Source organism: Neolamprologus brichardi, chromosome 2, assembly GCF_056152115.1.
Source record: "Neolamprologus brichardi isolate AB-2024 chromosome 2, ASM5615211v1, whole genome shotgun sequence".
Classification (NCBI taxonomy): Eukaryota; Metazoa; Chordata; class Actinopteri; order Cichliformes; family Cichlidae; genus Neolamprologus; species Neolamprologus brichardi.
In genome coordinates this window covers 15,848,769-15,871,556 of record NC_142105.1, presented here as the reverse complement: position 1 = coordinate 15,871,556, position 22,788 = coordinate 15,848,769, and the positions used below count along the sequence as shown (strand labels likewise).

The following is a 22,788-nucleotide window of genomic DNA, read 5'->3' as shown; positions in this document are numbered from 1 at the left end:
GATGATTGTGTGGCGTGAATAAGGCACGGCGGGACCAAAAATCATAGTTTAGATCCACTTTATTGATTTCACATCACACCACAACACCCACAAACCCTGAGTCCCCGTGTTTTTAACTAGGCGGGCGTGATTAAGGATGCCGTGCGCCCCCCCCCCGCCCCACAGATTGCAATATCAAACTGCACTGCTAATGTAGCCATTATATTACTTACAAATGATATATGCACAAAGTCATGTCATAGGACACGTAGACCACCAGCAGTGGTTCAGATTCTTTTCTTTGTTCCCTGACTGCCAAAGAGAAAAAATATATGAACAATGTATTCTGAGTATATGGTTAGAGTTAGTGTCATCAACACCATTGATAATTTGCGTGAGCGGGTATTATAAACTGTTCAGTTTTATAGACTCTACATATCAGTTGGTTTGTAATGTCCTACTCTGAAGGAAAAAAAAGAAGGTGGCCATTAGTGAGAATGCAGGTTTGCATTGTCATACTTTTCAGCCTTCCTGTGTCTGGGCCATCTGTTTCCTGTTTTATTCTGATAGTCACTTGCCCTGCATGCATCATGTTCAGATGAGTTAGATTATGTCCAGCTGTGCTCAACAGGTGATTCTTCTCTGTCCTGATTCCCTCTGGTGTATATATTGTGTGTGACTTTTTCTCTCTGTTGTCGCGATCTCCCTCATGCCTTCAGCTGTGTGTTCTATTTGTTTGGTGTTTCATAGTCTAGTTGTTTCTGAGTGTCTCCATGGTTTAAGTTCTTGTTCGTAATAAAGCTGTTTTTGAGTCCAGCTCCACCTGAGACTCCTGCATGTTGGCTGCAGGAGTCTCATTAGAGTTGTAGCCTTGCCTCACTCAGCTCATATGACGATAGGGTCTTAGAAAATATCGTTTTCTCAAACACTATTAAAAAAACAAGAAAACTGGAAATGGTGTATTTGAAACCAATCCATTATTGTAAAATTGGCATGTATTGTGTCTAACCCTGCCTGAGCTTAAACATATGTCACTTAAGGAACACTTACATGGCCTGTCTCAGACAGAAAGAACAAATTACTTATATAATTGCTCAGTTGGAGTACTCAAGCTCATGCCTGCAGCCAAAAGTGTACACTACATGTGCGTGAGTAAACCAGAAAACCAAAGAAAGGATGAGGGAGCTTACCTCATAAGAATGAGTTGCTTGTGTGTTTGCACATCGCTCAGCGAATGACTCCATGTCCTTGTACTGGAATGAGGGGGTGATAAATCCATTTATGTCACCCTCAGTGACAACTGGCTGGTGGGAGGGAAATTAAAAAGTACTGCATCAGGTAAACAGAGCCTCTCTCTCTCTCTCTCTCTCTCTCTCTCTCTCTCTCTCTCTCTCTCTCTCTCTCTCTCTCTCTCTCTCTCTCTCTCTCTCTCTCTCTCTCTCTCTCTCTCTGTGTGTGTGTGTAGCCAGGTTTTTCATATGTCAGTTTGTAGAAACATGATTTTGTTTGTGTGTGTGAGAGAGAGAGTGCATATGTGTGCCCTAGAAAAAAAAAAACTCCCCCGTGCCTCTAAAACAGATTAAAAATAAGCACAAGTAATTAGTATTTTGGGTACCAAAACAATAATTTAACAATATACACAAATAGATAAATCTCTTGTGCTTAAGAGGATATTACATCTGGCCTTATAATTCCAGGAGAGCTAAAGACATTACCATAAAAAGTAATTATGTTGAGGTGATGTGTGTATTTTCCACAAACCAGTTCCAAGTCAGTTTCATTTCCAGATAAGATGTGATGAATTCATGCTTACGTGTCCTGAGACAAGGTTGCTGAATAACTGCGATCCCATTCTATGGACAGAAATAATGCTGTGAAACACAATGTTAGTTACTTTATAAAATGTAACACTACACTGTTATGTTATTAATTAGGCATGTGGGAACATGTCAGCTTCAGTGTTGGCCTATAGACATTGCAGTTAGTTGCAGATGTCTTTCATTGCCTGGAGCACATTGTACATATAGAGCGGATGAGAGGAGGAGGTCATGTGAAACTTGCCATAAAGAATTAGTGATTGTTAGGTTGTTAAAAAAGAAATGGGAAGCAAAACGCTGTCCAAGAAACAAACACAAGTGAAAGGACCATAACTCTAGCTCAGGATTTATATTATTTACTTGAAAACACACACACACACACACACACACACACACACACACACACACACACACACACACACACACATATGATACATTTGCCACAGGACACTAACTTCAGAAGCTTGAGGCTGTGGTTGTGTGAGGCGTGCAGGTGCAACAGCTGGAGTCACTACCATTCTCCTAACTGTAGTTAGGGAAGCTGGGACCCTGGGCACATGTTGTCTCCTCTGGATGTGCGGTGTCACCAGTGCCTTGCCTAGCTCCTCAAGGAAAAGTCATCTTCTTTGGAGCTTCCTTTGGTTTCAGTTGAGGTTGACTGCCATCCAGAGTGTTAACCCATTACAGGCTGAGGTATCCAAGTGCTGTAAAAAGATTACGAGTGGCTACCGTAGCGTTCTTCTGTGGCAGCTGTAGCAGGCCAACAGCTTGGTTGGTCAGTGTTGACTGTGAGCATAAAAGCTGGAGACTGGACAGTCCTTTTCTTCACAGTGAGAACTGCAGACGGAGGCTCTTGCTTACTTTTCCTGATTGTTCCAACCACTGTCTGTTTTCTTTCAAGAGCTCCCGTCCCAACTGAAAACTGTAATGTTAATGTTGGCAATGCAGGTACTGTTCCAGTGGACTTTCCTCCTTACTTGTAGAAACCAACAAGGATGAGGATGCCAAAGTAGGCATGCAAATGGATCATGTCCCTCTCTTTCCACTGGTCACCAAAAACACGTCTCCCCTCATATCTATTATAATTTTCTGAGCGGCTCGCTTTTGGCTGCTCTGCAGTGCTCCTTGTGGTGCATATTCCAAGTGAAGGCCACCTTCAAATTCACTTTCAGAAACTAAATACTCTGAATAGATTTCTAAATTATCCTCATATTCTGAGATATCTACCTCTCCCACACTGCTGTGTGCCTGGCTCTTCAAATTTGAGGTCTAAAGCCATCTGACAGCTAAATCTTTTAGTTATACTGGAGTAGAAGATTCTGCACTGTGAATTCGAGGTATTTATCTTTTGTCCCCACTCCTTGATGTAAAGGTGCAAGAAAGAAAGAAATACACCGTGAGAAAATATGGAATATGATGGGCACATGACAGAGGGTAAAGACCGTGGGGTATAACAGCCTTTGTGCTCTTTTCTTTTATTAGGTAAAGGTCAAACACAGAAAATACCCAAAGGAATATTATAAAAAACCTGGTGTGAAACATGACTTACTCTTCCACCACTACTTCACTGACATTCCAGCCTCCATCTGTTGACTTTTTGCCTTTTAATCAGTATATATTTGAGAGCACACTGATGAAAACACGTGTTTCAATTCAATTCAATTCAATTTTATTTATATAGCGCCAAATCACAACAAAAGTCACCTCAAGGCGCTTCATAGATACAGAGAAAAACCCAACAATCATATGACCCCCTATGAGCAAGCACTTTGGCGACAGTGGGAAGGAAAAACTCCCTTTTAACAGGAAGAAACCTCCGGCAGAACCAGGCTCAGGGAGGGGCGGCCATCTGCTGCGACCGGTTGGGGTGAGAGAAGGAAGACAGGATAAAAGACATGCTGTGGAAGAGAGACAGAGGTTAATAGGAGATATGATTCAACACAGAGAGGTCTGTTAATACATAGAGAGCGAGAAAGGTGACTGGAAAGGAAAAACTCAATGCATCATGGGAATCCCCCGGCAGCCTACATCTATTGCAGCATAACTAAGGGAGGATTCAGGGTCACCTGGTCCAGCCCTAACTATATGCTTTAGCAAAAAGGAAAGTTTTAAGCCTAATCTTAAAAGTAGAGATAGTGTCTGTCTCCCGAATCCAAACTGGAAGCTGGTTCCACAGAAGAGGGGCCTGAAAACTGAAGGCTCTCCCTCCCATTCTACTTTTAAATACTCTAGGAACAACAAGTAGGCCTGCAGAGCGGGAGGAAAGTGCTCTAATAGGGTGATATGGTACCACAAGGTCATTAAGATAAGATGGGGCCTGATTATTTAAGACCTTGTATGTGAGGAGCAGGATTTTGAATTCAATTCTGGATTTAACAGGAAGCCAATGAAGGGAAGCCAAAACAGGAGAAATATGCTCTCTCTTTCTAGTCCCTGTCAGGACTCTTGCTGCAGCATTTTGGATTAACTGAAGGCTTTTCAGTGAGTTTTTTGGACATCCTGATAATAATGAATTGCAGTAGTCCAGCCTGGAAGTAATAAATGCATGAACTAGTTTTTCAGCGTCACTCTGAGACAGGATATTTCTAATTTTAGAGATGTTGCGCAAATGGAAGAACGCAGTCTTACATATTTGTTTAATATGTGCGTTGAAGGACATATCCTGGTCAAAAATGACTCCAAGGTTCCTCACAGTGTTACTGGAGGCCAAGGTAATGCCATCCAGAGTAAGAATCTGGTTAGATACCATATTTCTAAGCTTTTCAGCGCCGAGTACAATGACCTCAGTTTTATCTGAGTTAAGAAGCAGAAAGTTAGTGGCCATCCAAGTCTTTATGTCTTTAAGACATTCCTGCAGTTTAACTAATTGGTGTGTGTTATCTGGCTTCATGGACAGATAGAGCTGGGTGTCATCTGCATAGCAGTGAAAATGTATGCTATGTCTTCTAATGATGCTGCCTAGGGGAAGCATGTATAATGTAAACAGAATTGGTCCTAGCACTGAACCCTGTGGAACTCCATAATTAACCTCAGTGTGTGAAGAGGACTCTCCATTTACATGCACAAATTGGAGTCTATTAGATAGCTATGATACAAACCACTGCAGTGCAATACCTGTAATACCTACAGCATGTTCTAATCGCTCTAATAGGATATTATGGTCAACAGTATCGAATGCTGCACTAAGGTCAAGAAGGACAAGCACAGAGATGAGTCCACTGTCAGAGGCCATAAGAAGATCATTTGTAACCTTCACTAAAGCTGTTTCTGTGCTGTGATGAACTCTGAAACCTGACTGAAACTCTTCAAATAAACCATTCCTCTGCAGATGATCTGTTAGCTGTTTGACAACTACTCTTTCAAGGATTTTTGATATGAAAGGAAGGTTGGAGATTGGCCTATAATTAGCTAAGACTGCTGGGTCTAGAGATGGCTTTTTGAGTAAAGGTTTAACTGCAGCCACCTTGAAGGCCTGTGGTACATAGCCAATTATTAGAGATAGGTTGATCATATATAAGATCGAAGAATTAATCAATGGCAGGACTTCTTTGAGCAGTTTTGTAGGAATGGGGTCTAAAAGACACGTTGATGGTTTGGAGGAAGTAATTATTGAAGTTAACTCAGAAAGATCGATTGGAGAAAAAGAGTCTAACTTAACATCAATGGTACTAAGAGTAGCTGTAGATAATATTACATCTGTGGGATGATTATTGGTAATTTTTTCTCTAATGATAAAAATTTTATTTTCAGCAACACAAATCAATACTGTAAAATCCATGTTGAGGAAGGAAAAAAAACCAAAATATTTGTGTTCAGAAACTCCAAGAGTCTCAGACCCGAGGCTCCACAGCTGCAGCATCTCTGGCAGCTCCCAGTGGCTTTGACTAAAACTCAGTATGAATAATGTACTGACATTTATATAGCACCCTTCCCAGTTTTACTGACCACTCACAGTGCAGACCTGCATTAACCTCAAATCACATTTTTTAACCATATGTTCATACAGTACTTTATGCTACACACTAACAGCACTTCATCTTTGCTTTTTTTAAACGTACATAGAGGCAGGGCTGAACTGGGACAAAAAAGCCCGGGCATTTGGACCAGAGACCGGCCCACCATTATAGGAAAAACCATAAAGCCTTTGAAAGAAAACAAACACTGTTGTGACAGTGATGTACACTGTCTTGTTGGTATATTTGTATCACTCTAATAAACTTAAACCTACACCATCCTCGACCAAGCAGTCTTTGGGTTTCTGCTAAGTACTGTTTAATCTCCTGAACTACCTACAACACATGGTGGAACCCTGACATTAAGACAGAGAAGACTGGAGGTGAGACATGATCATTACTGGATATTAAAAATAATGAATGACAGATTTAGTGATATTTTAATAAACAGTTTATTTACCACATTAATAAACAGCAGGCAGGGCAAAATATTTTTTCTATCTTGGCAACCTTTAAAAAGTGAAAGGAGACAAAAAGATTTCCAGAGGAGTTATGACACCCCTTCCCCTCCAATAATCAGGCCCAGCCAATATCCCCCCCCCCCCCCCCCCCCCCCACCCCAATAAAATTATGAATTATCTTGCATAAATAGGCTGTTGATTTTCTTTACTCATTTCAGGTATTACCAGCAAAATATTTAAATGTTTAATCTGGGAATTTATCCAGATTTATTTATTTATTTAGACAGAGATCTTGACACCCCCAATGTTCAGCACAAAGTGACGCCCATGCATCAGCTGATACTAGAAAGTAATATTAAATAAATTCTAACAACAGCTTATCAACCTTAAACGAGATGCTGTTGTTTATCCGCTGGTTTCCTCTTTCTGGTGCAAAGTGGGCAATAAACAAACAAGAGAGAAAAGCTGATCAGCTGATCATTGATCAGTTTCATGATCGAAGTGGCAACAGGAGAGGGAGGGGAGAGAATGAGAGAAGTAATATTAATATTTTCTCTGAATACGGGACGATTCCTAACTAACTCTACTAACTAACCTTATTAATAAAATAAAGTTCACTATCAGTAACATCAAAGCACCCATCCAGCTGTAGAAACTCCATCATGCTAGCTAGCACACAGTACGAGTTATTGTAACTGACTGGAAAAAGTCAGCACAATAAAAATAAACTCCACCTAAACTTGGTTTATATCTGACCCAGATAGACTGCAGGTCATAACTTCTCGGACCCGCGGCCGCCTCGGGTCTCTCCTCCTCCTGCCTCCCCTTTCCCACATCCACCTGCTGGCCTCCACCACTTGCTAATGTTACTGAATCTGTGGAAGCTCCGTCATAACTACCACCACACAATTGAGTTATTTTTACACATTTGCCAGCATCTCGCCAAACCACCACCTTTCATTATAAACAAAACAAAACATCAGCACATAAAAAACAAAAAACCACCATTAGCCCACCGGGATGGTCCAGCTATGCATACAGGGACAATCGAGAATCAACAATTAACCTAACATCCATGTCTTTGAATTGCACCAAGACATAAGCAAAGGGTTTAAAAAATGGAATCTGGAAAGACATTATCAGAACGAGCACACTGCATGCATTATAGATTGGTACAGAAATATTCAATTCTTTTTGTCACATACACACACGACCTTCAAAGTAAGCCTGTGGAACATCGTTTTCCTGGAGCCAAATTGGCTTTTGAAGTGACTTTGCATGTAGTTGAGACAAGAGTATGCTTTACCTGTATTTATATAAATCTATATCAGTCTATACTAGTCTGTTCATGTTCACATATATATGTGTTATTAATAGAAAACACCTAACATGTAGAATGACTTTTTATGAGCCTATTCTAAAGAACTGCAATGGCCCAAAGTATAAAAAGGTCTTTAGAATTCTGAAGCAGCATCAGAGAACTTTACTCTCAAAATATGTACTGAGGTCATGGAGGGTGAAATATGTCCAAAAACATTATATAACACATGTTTAAAATGTTAGTTATATTTAGTTAGGAGTCCGTTCTTTACGTTTAATAATTACTTTTTATCTATACAATACCAGGAGTTCGGTTAACTGGTGATTCTGATCATAACTGGTTGTCTGTCTCTTTGTGTTAGCCCTGCGTGAGACTGGCTCTGTCCAGGTTATACCCTATGGTAGCTGGGTAGTTGGCTCCAGGCCCCCCATGACCCTGATCCTAAGGATAAGCAGAAGAGAAAGAATGGATGGATGTCTGGATACAGACTGTAGGTAATCACTTTGCTGTAGTAACAACTATTATGAATCTATTTTACCACGTTCCTATATATCTTTATCCAGTGTAATAATACAATAATGCACTATTTCCTTTGTGCTCATATTACCAACCTTTTTGACACCTCTTCCTGGACCTGTTGCTGTAAAACTTTATCTCTACCTACAGAGGCCTCTCAGCTAATACTGTGTAGCCACTTGATTGGCTCTGCACCTTAGGTAAAGCTGTGTTCAGCTCAGGTGTGCAGGTGTTATTCTCTAGCATGCTAAAACATTTATAGACTTATAGACATGGTCTTCTGTCTCTGACTTAAATAAAACAAACTAGTGTTCAGTCAATCTAGTCTACAAATCTACAAATTCATTTAACCCTTTGAATTATTGTTTTTCAGTGTGTTACATAATCCAAACTGTTACCAATCTCTACATTAAACCAAATATACTTTGGTCAGATTACTTCGACACGTCCAGGTTGTCGTAGCAGATTCCTTCATTACTCCAGTTTCTTAAGCATTCTTATTGAAGGTGTTTTGACTGTTGTACATTTCATGCTCTGGTTCTTAAAATATCGCACTGAGAAATGGCACTAAAACACTACTGACTACCACAGGGGATGCTGTTGTTTTGCCTTGATTTCTGGCACAACAAAGCTGCTACACAAAAATTGTGTTTTTGATATAGGAACACAGCAAAGCTTAGTGCCTAAACGATCACTTCCTTACAGATCAGCACCTTATGAAAAATACAGATCAATGTTATTCAAACTTTGAGTAATTACAAGTTTTAGCAACCATTGGCAGAGCTTTCTGTAAGAGGCTATTGAGACTCACCAGTAAATATAGTCTAATCCCATGACTGATTGATTGTTAAGATTTTTTTAAGGGAAATCTTATTAAGGAATCCTATCTCAGAGGGTTAATAGTTGTTTGGCCAAAGACTGGGAGCAGAAGAGAGCGAGAAGAACATGAGTCCACAGTTATTACATGATGTTACAGTGTTCTGTGTTCGGCCTATTCATCAAGAATATGTAAACAAAGGCTTTGCACCACCAAGAGGCTATTGAGACTCACCAGCGAATCTAATCCCACCATTGATTGATTGAGATTTTTTAAGGAAAATGTTATTAAAGTTGAATATTTTCAGCTTTTACTCGTGTAGCACAGCAGCAGAACTGGGATCACACCGAGGATTTGTTGGGACCTGCAAAGACCAGTTAGCTGTCAGTTAGTAATAAGTTATGTGAACATGAGACTCTGGTGAAGCTAGTAAATCCTGCATGTCAATAAATCATGCAGCACGTAATCATTTATCATCATACTACATATAATGTAGGAACATTATATATGTGACATCAGTTCAGAGCTGAGCACATTCCACTCGGACAGTCCCGAGCTGCAGTGTCGGAGTCGTCACTGGTAGCAAAATGCTGCATAGGACGGCTTTTATTGTCTCCTGTAATTGAATAGTTTTTTTCTGTTCTTTTTTGTTGCTTTGCCCCTTCATTGTACATTATTATCCTCTAATGATTGTTATGGAGTGTTTTTTTTAAATAATATTTCCATGATAAATTATCCATGCAGGGTTAAATAATGCTGAATGATTTCTCTGAGCAAAACCTGAGGCTACCTTGACTTTCACTGGCAACTTAATGCCATACCATCCAGCAGCTGCAAAAACAACAATAACTGAAAGATTTTCATTTGTCATGTCACTCGTTTGGATTTGGATTTCTCTCTGCGTAATTTTTTATGTTCACCTGCTGTTTGCATGTTTCTGTTGTTTTTCCTTTTAAACCCGTCTGGCCTGATTGCTGTGTTGCCAAACAGGTGATCATTATCATGAGCTCGGCCTACACTGTGTTGATAAAAGTGCCATTTAAGATCCTGCAGCAGCGTACTGTTCCCAGCACTGTTAGTCATCAGTCAGAGGGCAGTGAACATATTTACACCTAAATGATGGGTTTTGTAAACACCAAACAAATCTGTGGGTGGGTGTCTAATATACCTCAGACTCAAAGAGGTGTGCATGAATTATTCATCTCCCTGTTGGTTCCAAAGCTCTGTCAGCAGGTACATTTAAAATGATAAACTTTTAATTATGCATTTGAGGAGCATTTATTCGTCATGCTGGCACTAGAGAAGTAGAGGAAGGAAAGATGACCTGTGTTGTGAAATATGAGTTGTTTTTTAATGAGCCAGCAGTAAACGCATAATGACTTCTCTGTGCTTTTATAATAGGATTGTTGTAAACCCTTGGTGCATGTGTTAACCCATCTTTAGTCTAAATGACTGTGCTTCCTTTTCATTATCGCTTAAATTCAGGAAATAAAGTGAACAAGTCAAGAAGTACCAAAAGATTTCAGTTAAAGATGTGTTGTTGATGATGTGTGCGTTTGTGTGTTACATTTGCTGGGTTCGGTTTGGTGTAAGTGTGAAAATTCTCCATCTGTTGGCACACAAACAAAATTCTGTTGCCACCTGAGTCCAATTTTTACATAACTGCCCTCGACCTTTTCTATCACCCCTCCAGAATGTACACACAGTAACACTCTCAGTCTCTGCAGCCCTCTGAACACACAGTCTGATTGCATCTATAACTGTATTTTTATACCAAACTACCTCCCCTGGTAGGCGAAAGCAGAAAACAAGGAAAAACAAACGCATAACGAATGCAGCTTTCTATTCATTTCCGTGTGAAAACATCCCAGAGATAGGGAATTTCAATTAGGACCAAATATCAAACCAGAAGCCAGGGTTCAGAACAAACATCTATTTTGTAATTCCCTCAGTTGATCAGCTCATTTCTAGAATTTCCTGCTATGAAATATTTCTACAAAATCTGATCTTGTTGGCAATATTAGGAAGTACAGTTTAAACTTTGAATATCCACCAGGTGACCCGACGGCAGGGCCTACCATCCCAAATAAAAGCTTTTAAAAGAAAACCTATAAAGACAAAATGATCAGCTTCATTAGAAATATATCTAGTTTAGTTCATTTGGCATGTGGCAGAACTAAACCCAGTCATAACCATAACACTAGGGTCAGGGAGTCGTGGATGAATTTAATGCTAAAACATGATTATGGTCTGCATCCAGCTGGAACAAAATATTCTTCTCCCCACACCATAAAGTGTCAAAATTACCATTCACCAGTGTTTCAATTATTATTATTCTTAAGCTGTTGAAAACCCCCACATGTTGAGTTCATCAAGTTATACAACACATTTTGAAGTTATCACTTACCTAACAGTGCACGATGCAAAGTGTCGGATGCAGTGGTGTTACATACGTCTCCAGTGGTCTCTTAAGGTCTGGAGACGTGTTCTCTGTCTTTCTGTTGACATTTCAATTCAGTTCAATTCAATTTTATTTATACAGCACCAAATCACAACAACAGTCGCCTCAGGGTGCTTTATATTGTACAGTAGATCATATGACCTCCTATGAACAAGCACTTTGGCGACAGTGAGAAGGAAAAACTCCCTTTTAACAGGAAGAAACCTCCGGCAGAACCAGGCTCAGGGAGGGGCGGGGCCATCTGCTGTGATTGGTTGGGGTGAGAGAACGAAGACAGGATAAAGACATGCTGTGGAAGAGAGACAGCGATTAATGCTTAATTGTTGCTTAAGCATGCTTCTCTGCTGGCAATCAGACGAGTCTGGGTTTGGTGGTTTCTAGGACACTTCATTGTGCATTGTACCGAGTGTAAAGTTAAGGAGTTATGGTGTGGGGTTGTTTTTCAGGATTTGGGTTTACCACCTTAGCTCCAACCAAATCATTTTGGAAAATGTCACGCTCTTTGTGCAGGCCTGTCAAGAAGAGCCCATCACTAAACCTGCTTCCACAGAGTCCAGACCTCAGCCTAATAGAACAGCTTTGGGATAAATTAGAGTGAGGCCTGTGAGCCAAACCTTTTCATCCAACATCAGTGTCTGACCTCACAAAGGAACTTCTGGAAGAATGGTCAAAAACTCGCTCCTAAACTGTGTGCAAGTCTTCCCAGAAGAGTTGAAACTGTTATGGCTTAGAAGGGTGGACCGACATCATCCAAGCAAATACTGTTGACATTAATTTAGTTCAAATATTGAGGCTAACTGACTAAACTTTGCCTGTACCTCTAGCAGCCATGTTGCTCATTTCCTGTCAGACCAGTCTTAATCAGGTAACTTTACCTTCACACATAAATCCGTACACCACACTGTTTTTCCCCTGTATGCTGTTTCATGCTGCACAATTTGAACACCAAGCACTGTTGGGCAAAATCCTGAACAATAGTAACAGTAACACCTGAAAAATATCACTGGCTGACATGAAACCTGTGAGCTCTGTGTTTTTATTGGTGACAACCCCATCCATGTCTGACAGTAACTTTTTTCCATTGATTTGGAAGAAAAAATATACTTAAAAAGGCAAAAGTTAGGGTTAGAATTAGATTTAGCATTGATCGAATCACTGATGAGCACTTAGATCTCAGAGGGTTAATACTTGTTTGGCCAAAGACTTAGAGCAGAAGAGAGCGAGAAGAACATGAGTCCACAGTTATCACATGATGTTACAGTGTTCTGTGTTCGGCCTATTCATCAAGAATATGTAAACAAAGGTTTTGCACCTTTTCTGGTCTTTACTATGCTAATACAGTTCATGAATGCAGCTTGCTAGTGTTGTTAAATTTAACACCGTCTCATCCAAATGTACATCAAGGTTTGACAAAATTGTTCATTCTAATAGTTTTTACTGGGATGGGAGTATTGAGTTCTAACTTTTGGTTCTTTATTTGTCTTTTTGTTTTTCAAGATTCAAAAAAAGCAACGATTGCCTTGCAAAGATTTATTAGCTAATTTAACGGTGCTAGTGCTAACGGTGTCTGTTTGTGGGAACACAGAGGCAGCCAAGTCGTAAACGTACTATGGAATAGCAGAAAATAGCCAGTGACTGTTTTATCACTTGCCTATCAAAACAAAACATGACATTTGATTTTTAGTGATATCAAGTAGTTGGTTACTTTATTGTTTTCACTCAGAAAACTCTTTTAGTGGGAGGTAAAACTGGCATTTGAAAACCGTGTGTGAGTTGTGTGGGTGGGTTGGCAGAATACGGTGCACGCAGCAGTGCGCTGTGAGGGCAAACAGCCTTGGCATGGGGAAGATCTTTTTGTAAAATATGCTAAATCTTGTGAATATTCCAAATCTTTGTTCTCTCTTTTGGGCAGGGGAAGGCACAAAGAGACTCATTAGAAAACATTCACTTTACTTACCTGAATGTACGATTAAAAGCAGCCGAAAGCTCCATGGGCCAGCTACCGGAAAATGACACCCATAAAAAGAAGCTACATGAACCTTTTCTCCAAAATGTTATCAAACACGATCAAAAGGTAACTTCCTTTACTCGACTATGCATTTCCATAGTGTCTATGTAAATGCCAAAGGAGGCAAAAGACCACTTTTTATTGTGCATCACTACATAAAAACAGTCAGTGAGTAAAATAAAGCAAACGGTTTAACATGCCCCTAAAATAATCTTGTCTCTCTGTCAAAGCTGGCAGCTCAATTAAAATGGCTCCATCACTTCCCTTTGGGGCCTTCAGGGACAATGATGGAGACTGTTTAAATACTGGCTACACCTAATTTTCTGATCAAAAACAACAGAGCTTGTGTTGCAACCTAAGAGTGGTTAGAAAACTGACATTTCACCAATCTCTGGAAAATCTTTAAGGAGTATACTGATGTAATTGTGTTTTATTTTTGGATACATTTTCAGTGAATTATTTTAGTTTTACTATTTCTGAAAGGTTAGAGTTCAGACTGTGACGTCATCGGTGAGCACAGAAGAAAACAAAAACAACAAACAGTGCAAGACGAGAGAGTATCAGTTGTTGATGGTTTATATTCCCAAAATGACCTTCATTGGAAAATGCATTATTAAAATCCTGCAAGGACATCGAAAAGTGATGCGTAGCCAAAGGGTGAATACCTCATACCAGCATTAGGCTTAACATTGGTGTTGTGGAGATATCAGGGATAGGCACGATTGTGGCTCTGATTCAAGCTTTAGCACTACAGTCACCCCGGTGTGTCGGTGTTGTGGGATTTCTCTTTAGTGTATTGTCCTTTAATGTATTGTCTTGCTTTCATGTTACTTAGTTTAGTATGGGTTGTGGGATTTCTCTTTAATGTATTGTCTTGATGAAATGCTTTCATGTCACTTAGTTTAGTATGTCTGGTTCACACCTTATTCACGCTGGGAAACAGACGGTGAGAAACTGGTGAATGTCTCCCAGGATGCGGAAGCTCACACTTGACCCCAGGAAGGAAGGCTTGACCCCAGAGTGGGGGAGATTCACACAGATGATAGAGAGTCTGTCTGTTTAGAGCCAAGGTGTGAACTGCAACTGTAAAAGCCTTTTGTTCTGTGACTGTGTAAAAAGGACCTGAACTGTTCATTGTCAGAGACGACTTTCAGTGCCCCCTGACTGACGTCCCTCCTTATGCATGAGATAGCTGAAATAAAGGTGTTGTTACAACTCATCGTGTCTGCAGGCTTTGGTAATTGAAATTACCACATCCCGCTCTGCACCACACGACTCACCGCCAGAAGATGCCAGCGCCAGTTCAGCGACTGAGGAGCGGCAGCCCCGCCAGGAGGAAGCGGGAAAAATGACACTCAGACCCAGCAGAGGGCCGAGAGAGGCCCTCCAAGCGCTCAGTCACACACGGAGCGTGTCGCGAGCTGGAGAGATGAAAGAGAAAACACAGGGACGGAGGAAAGAGAGAGGAAAGTGGAGAAGTAAGGACAGCCACCATGGATATTACGTCCTGCCTTTTGCCACGGATCAGCCTGAATATTGTCCCACTGATGACGAGCGGGACGATACGGAGAGTGCAGACAGCAGCGAGGAGGTCAAAAACCTCCAGACTGTGCGGAGAATGCGGAGGCGGCGACAGGCAAGAGGAGAAGACCTGCAGCTCCCGATGGTGAAAGTGGCAGGGCCCGAGGGACCCATTTTAGTTCACATACCGTGGACACAATCGGACATTGCTGACGCCATCTACCTGACCCTCTCGTGTCGGGGGCAAGGTTCGGTGAGCAGCTCCTAATTTTCTGCCAAGAATATCGTCCCACAGGTCAAGAAATTAGACGCGCAGTGGCAGGCAAGCTGAAACCATGCGACCTGAGGAGAATATCACCTCACTTGCCTGATCCTACGCTGAGGATACGACACCTGACCTATGAACATGGCGAAAACCGTGAATATTGTACTGCAGTAACCCACCTGATGGATAAGCTAAAGGAGGTTTTCCCGGATAAGGTGGACATGTTAAAGATTCAAGCTTGCAAACAAAGAAAGGACGAATCTGTGGATGATTTCATACATCACATGACAACTGTGTTTGAAGTTAATGGTGGAATACCCAAAGATGACATGATGGGCGCCTCCGCCTCCACATATGAGCACCATCTCTGCGGCCATATTTTCTGGGGACTGAGACCAGACGTGGCAGCCGTGGTGAGGAGTTCATATGTGGGGGGAGAAGATGAACCTCGGCTAACGGAACTGCGACGCCATGCCCGCCATGCTCAGAACCACCTTGACGAAAGAAAAAGCAAGAAAGAGGAAAAACAGAGCGCCGACCTCCACAACGCGGCCTTAACGCTGTACAAGACTGCAATGAACCCGCGGAGTGACTTCCACGGTAAAGGCAGCTGGCGCGACCGAGGCCGGGGAGGAAGACGTGATCGAGGACGCGATCGACAACAATGACAGTTTGGAGGAGACCCAGATACCTGTTTTCTCTGTGGTGAACATGGACATTGGAGGCGAAACTGCCCTAAATACGGCCACCCTAGAGGTGACCAGCATCAACGGCAAAGTGACCAGGGCCAGCAGTGGGTGCAGGCGGACTGAGGCCGGGGGGAAAGGACGCCAGAGTACGCTTCAGGCTGTGGTTTGCCCACCTCATCAGAACAGGGAAGTGAAAATCACACACACATACACACATCCACTGATGTAGAAAGTGTTTTACACACAGACACACACACTTTAAGACAGCACACTTTTGAGCATGTAGAGCAAGTTTCTTTGTCACCAGTTGGTACATATGTACATTTAAATAGCGCGCCTTATAAATCACTGCCCTTGTATAAAATGTTAGTTTGTAATCAGGAAGTAGAATTTCTTGTAGATTCTGGGGCCACCCACTCTGTACTATGCTCAGATTCTCTCTCACCCCAGTCCGTGCTGGGTGAGAGGTTCACTCATTCTGTATCAGCATCAGGAACCATACAGAGAGAAACTTTCACCATACCCCTGTATTGTGTAGACGGACAGGGTAGAAAATTCACACACGAGTTTTTGTGTTCAGACCTGTGCCCGGTCAATTTGCTTGCAAGAGATTTGATGTGCAAACTGAAAATAAGTTTAATCTCCTGCTATAATGGCATCACAATCACGCAATCTGACTATGATTATATGATGGTGAAATATGACCCCGTGACTCCAGCTTTCGCTTACGGGTGGAAGCTGGAGGAGGGGCCGCTTGTTACAGAATTCATGCAAGCGACTCGCAACTGCATGCCTCCAGATGTCTGTTTTATGGCTCCTGGAGAGTTGAGTTGCATGTCTCACTTTTCTCTGCATGGCCCTGATGACAGTTATGAGGTAGAATGGTACAGAACCGAGAATGATTTGCTAACTGTGAAATGTATGTTTTGGAGCTCCACATTTGCTGCGCTTGCGATTTCTCTCACCGATGAGCAAAGAAACATGTTTACTATTGATGCATCCGTCCCACATGTTCCCCTGGCAAAAGCTCACAGCTGCCAGTGGGAAGACATGGGAGAATTTATGCACCGGTGCTACCGCGCTTGCGATTGGGAGACTACAGAGAATCCCACAGTACTGTTTTCTCGAGAAATGAAAGCCTACAAAAAGACCATGACGTATACAGTCCAGTGTGTCCGCTCAGTTGAGCTAGTGAACATAGCTGTCGCACACTGTCTGTTTCAAACGACACCTCCTCTAAACTCCTCACACCCCCTGCTGACAGAGGTGCCTGACGGCCTGTGGGCCTTATCTAAGTATGATGTAGGCCTGATTACAGATTGTGAGCCAGTGGTAATCACTCCAAAGTCCTCGTTTAGACCATGCCAAAGACAATATCCTCTGAAACGGGAAGCCATAGAGGGGATTACTCCTGTGTTTGAATCCCTGTTAAAGGCCGGAGTAATTATCCCATGCCCCACCTCTCCGGTTCGCACTCCACTATTCCCTGTGAAGAAAATCAGAGGACCAAATGAACCTGTTGAGTGGCGGTTTGTGCAGGACTTACAAGCTGTGAACAAGGCAGTAATCCCCAGAGCCCCTGTGGTTCCGAACCCCCACACCATTTTGTCCCAAATCCCATCTGACACTATGTGGTTTACTGTTGCTGACCTGACTAATGCATTCTTCTCTGTTCCAGTTCACCCAGATAGCCAGTTCTGGTTTGCTTTTGAGTTCCAGGGAAAGGCTTACAAATTCACTCGGTTGTGTCAAGGCTACTGTGAGTCCCCCACGATTTACAATGCCGCCTTAAGAGACTCTCTGTCAGACTTGATCCTCTCCGAAGGCACAGTGTTACTGCAATATGTCGATGATCTGCTACTGTGTGCACCCACACAAGAGCAGTGTCTGGCAGATTCTCTCCCTTTACTGACACATTTGCATCACAAGGGCCACAAAGCTAGTAAGTCAAAACTGCAGTTTTGTAAAGAGCAAGTCACATTCTTAGGGCATGTGATTTCTTACAACTCTCACCAGATTTCCTCCAAGAGGGTGGAAGCTGTAATGACCATTCCAAAACCTCTCACCAAAAAAGAGATGATGTCATTCCTAGGAACCACATCATACTGCCGCAATTTCATTCCACACTACTCCTCTGTGGAAGCCCCACTCACTGCACTCATTCATGGTGCAAGTCTGTCAGCCAATGATCACATTTCTTGGACACCAGAGGCTGAAGCTACCTTCACTTCCTTGAAACAGCTGCTGCAAACAGCGCCCGCTTTAGCGCTTCCAAACCCATCCAAACCATATACACAAATGGTGGATGAAAAGAATGGTTTCATGTCCTCTGTTCTTTTACAACAGCATGGTGATTCACTTCGCCCGGTGGGTTATTACTCTTCCAAGCTTGACCCAGTGGCTGCAGGACTGCCTGGATGCCTACGAGCAGTAGCTGCATGTGAGAAGGCCGTGCTCGCCTCACGTGACATCGTAGGGTACTCTCCTCTGACAGTGCAGGTACCCCATGCAGTTTCTCTCATTTTGCTGGAGCAGAAAACTTCACACCTTTCTGCAGCTCGTTGGCTCAGATACTCTTCCATACTGCTTGACATGCCCAACATCACAGTGAAACGATGCACAACACTTAACCCAGCCACTCTTCTCCCCACGCGAGAGGATGGTGAACCACACAGCTGCACTGCTGTATTGGGTGAAACTTGTACACCTCGGATTGACTTGTTAGATGTTCCCATCGACAACTCTGACATAGTGTTATATGTAGATGGCTCCTCCTCACGTGATTCACGTGGAACTAACCGGGTGGGTTTTGCTGTGTGTTCTGATCATGCCACTCTCGTTTCAGGCTCGTTGCCCAGACACTTCTCAGCACAGACTGCGGAACTTGTGGCGCTCACAGAAGCCTGTAAACTTGCGGAGAGTCAGTCGGCCACCATCTACACCGACTCTCGCTACGCGTTCGGTGTGGTGCACGATTTTGGCGCCTTGTGGAGGCACAGAAAGTTCCTGAAATCTGATGGCAAGCCCATCCTCAATGCTAAGGTAGCAGCACTGCTAGATGCCATCCTCCTGCCTGCTCGCATCGCTGTAGTGAAGTGTGCAGCACACACAGGTAAAACTGATTCTGTCTCCCAAGGAAATGCCACCGCCGATGCAGCAGCCAAAGCAGCAGCCGAAGGAGGCTTACCCTTCCAACTTGTCTTGGCACCACTGTCCACACCCAACCTCGCTGATCTTCCTGCTGTACAGTCATTTGCCTCCCAGCCAGAGAAAACTCTCTGGCGCAAACATGGCTGCACACTGGTCGAATCTGTCTGGCGATCTCCGCCCATGTCTACCTAAACACTTCTTCCCCTGGTTTCTAAAATGGACACATGGGTTAGACCACGCGTCCAAAGGGGGGATGCTACAAGCAGTAACATCGCTATGGTTCACCAAAGGGTTTTCCACAGCAGCTGAGAGGTATTGTAAAAGGTGTCTCATTTGTGCGACCAACAATGTGGGACGCCCAGTACAGGTAAACACTGCAGCACACCCCCCACCAGACATGCCTTTTGACCATCTAATGATGGATTTCATTGAATTGACACCAGCCGAGGGAAAGAAATATTGTCTGGTAGTAGTGGACATGTTCTCTAAGTGGGTAGAAGCATTCCCCACTAAAAGTGCAGACAGCAGTGCAGTGGCAAAAGCCCTCCTGTCAGAAATCATTCCCAGGTGGGGCATCCCAGGAAAAATCACAAGTGATAATGGTACTCACTTTGTGAACCAGGCATTGAAGGAAATCAGCAAGCAACTAGGTTTCAAATTGCAAACACACTGTGCATATCACCCACAATTTGGAGGTGCTGTGGAGAGAATGAACAGCTCCTTAAAATCCAAGCTGGCAAAGAGCTGTGAAGAAACTGGCCTCACATGGCCAAAAGCACTTCCCCTCGTGCTGATGTATGTGCGCACACGAACCAGACCTCCAGCACACCTCAGCCCTTATGAGGTGTTGTATGGACGACCTGCCAGAGTGGGGGCAGAACCCCCCAAATGGACTGGCATATCCACAGAGTTGTGCAATAGCGAAATGATTGTGTACTGTCAAAATCTCTCCAGGACTCTCTCGCAGGTACACCGAGCAGTGAAAGCAGCCCTGCCCAGGCCAGCAGAAGGACCCCTGCACCCATTCAAACCAGGGAACTGGGTGCTAGTGAAGGACTTCAGGAGGAGACACTGGAAGGCGAAGTGGTGGCTGGGCCCATTCCAAGTCCTACTGACCACACAAACAGCGGTAAAGGTTGGAGAACAAGTTACTTGGATCCACGCCAGCCACTGTAAGCTGTTTGGAGGAGAACCACCCAGAACGGAGGAGCAACTAGAAAAGACAAACGGGGCAGAATAATCCCCGCACCTCATTCAGGTAGTGGGCAGTCTACCCCCTACCTGCAACAATGCGACAAGCCAGGAAGCACCTCATCACTGGGGTAGCTTTGATGCTCTTCAGTGGGCTGATGGTTGCCCTCTGGTGGAGCCTCTGGAGAGATCAGCAGCTGAGCACCATGCCAACATCCAAGGAGGTTCGTGCAACAGAAGGAGCAACCCACGAGATGAGAGACAAATGCCTTACTGAGTATGGCGGATACATTGAGCTACACTATACGTATGCGACTACCCAGACTTTCAGCTTTGATCTGTGCAATGTGATAGACTGTAAAGGCTATAATGAAAGCTGGAGAGGTTATGATGTTTATTTGTGCATATTTGGACATGGCGTTCCGGGATACCAGAAGTGGTGTCCAAGTTGGAGTTTTGTGTGGTGGCATTCCAGGCCGGGGTACTGGGGAGAACAGGCAAAATCAACAGAGGGTAAGATGAAAAGTAAGAACAGTTTTTCCTTTGTTAGAGCTCAATTGGCGACTGGTACCGGCCTGAACCCATTACTGCTAACAATTAAGAACCTGAATTGGAACCCATTTTCCAGGAGACCAAACTTCCCAGGACAATGCCACGACTCCAAAGAAGACTCCTTTTATTTAATCATAGGAGTGGACCAGGCCGGTGCAGACACAATGGGCATAATAAAGGTAAGACTACATCATGCATTAAGCCCAAACCACAGTATGACCCGTACTAATGCAACAGAGGTCACCGCCACCATAGCCAAGCAAATGTTCAGACCACTTGCGGACCCCTTTGTAAATTATCTGAATATCACCTCCCCAGAGAATATCGTGCAAGTAGAAATGGGTTACATAGACAAAAATACTTGGCTTGACTGGATAACATACACAGCCGGGGTAAACAACATGACAGACTGTGTGGCCTGCTCTGCAGCCCGTCCCACACTGTTCACTGTGCCTGCCCCTTTATTGTTGTGTTTTGGGAGGACAGGCCAGGATTTGATTGCATGCTACAACTCCACATGAGGGAGAGGGTGGACCATGATTGCACTGTATTGAGTACTCCTTTCCCAGTGGTAAGGAAAAGTGTCACCCCCCCGTGTTCTCCCCAAAAGCCGGAAATTATACGTGCCTAACTAGGGTAAATGCCACCCCCGTAGCTCCTGAAGATTCGTGGTGTGCTAAAATAATAAATGTCACAAAATGGGAAAATATGAGCAGCATTAATGTGGCTCGAGCCGATCTGTTCTGGTGGTGCGGTGACAAGGTGTTAAGAGACACTCTGCCCAGCAGCTGGTCAGGAACCTGCACTGTTGTGAGGTTGGCACTCCCTATAGTGTTAGCAGGGTCCCCCGCCTCTGCAGAGGCCCGTGTGAGAAGGGCCCCTAGGACCACAACGGAAGATTTTGATTTGACAAAAAACTCCCCAACTTATATAGATGCTATAGGTGTCCCCAGAGGTGTCCCTGATGAGTTTAAATTGGCCAACCAGGTTGCAGGGGGGTTTGAGTCCATTTTCTTATGGGTAACTCCGAATAAGAATGTGGACAGAATCAATTATGTACATTACAATGTCCAACGACTGGCCAATCTGACACGGGATGCAGTGGCGGGCCTATCCGAACAGCTGGCTGCCGCATCTTTGATGGCCTGGCAGAATCAAATGGCTCTGGACATGCTCTTGGCTGAAAAAGGGGGGGTCTGCACTATGGTAGGTCCTCTGTGCTGCACTTTCATTCCAAACAACACAGCCCCAGATGGCACTGTAACCAGAGCCTTGGAAGGGTTGCGAACACTGTCATCCCAAATGACAGAGGACTCCGGCATTACTAACCCCTTAGACGGGTGGTTCAACAAACAGTTTGGGAAGTATAAGGCCATAGTAATGTCGTTGCTGATGTCCATAGCCACTTTTATTGCCATTCTCACATGCTGCGGTTGTTGTCTGATCCCATGCCTCCGTACCCTATTGAGTAGATTAATCACAGTGGCACTGACAAGAGAAAGCGAGTCTCCCAAGTTGCAGCTTCCGCTATTGCAGGCTGAAGATTACATTGAGGATAGCGAAAGCGAGGATGATTGTGATGAGTGAAATTATTTTCCTGACACTGTAAGAATGATGCATATTGTGAAACCTTTTGAGTGTGCAATATTGCTGATGTCCATCCATCCATCCATCTTCATCTGCTTTATCCGGGGCCGGGTCGCGGGGGCAGCAGCCTAAGCAAAGAGGCCCAGACCTCCCTCTCCCCAGCCACCTCCTCCAGCTTGTCCGGGGGAATGCCAAGGCGTTCCCAGGCCAGCCGAGAGATATAATCTCTCCAGCGTGTCCTGGGTCTGCCCCGGGGCCTCCTCCCGGTGGGACATGCCTGCAGCTCTACTCTGAGCCCCTCCCGGATGGCCGAACTTCTCACCCTATCTCTAAGGGAGAGGCCAGCCACCCTTCGGAGGAAGCTCATTTCCGCCGCTTGTATCCGCGATCTCGTCCTTTCGGTCACTACCCACAGCTCGTGGCCATAGGTGAGGGTAGGGACGTAGATCGACTGGTAAATTGAGAGCTTCGCTTTTACACTCAGCTCCCTCTTCACCACG

At 43.7% G+C, this 22,788-nt stretch overlaps 1 protein-coding gene across 1 annotated transcript; it reads left to right on the top strand.

The window, feature by feature from the left end:
• Positions 1 to 16,939: 16,939 nt before the first annotated feature.
• LOC148106106 (retrovirus-related Pol polyprotein from transposon 412) lies at positions 16,940 to 19,150 on the top strand. The gene has a single exon (XM_087830350.1). The coding sequence runs from the start codon at positions 16,940 to 16,942 to the stop codon at positions 19,148 to 19,150; it is 2,211 nt and encodes a 736-aa protein (XP_087686476.1).
• The last annotated feature ends 3,638 nt before the right edge of the window (positions 19,151 to 22,788 follow it).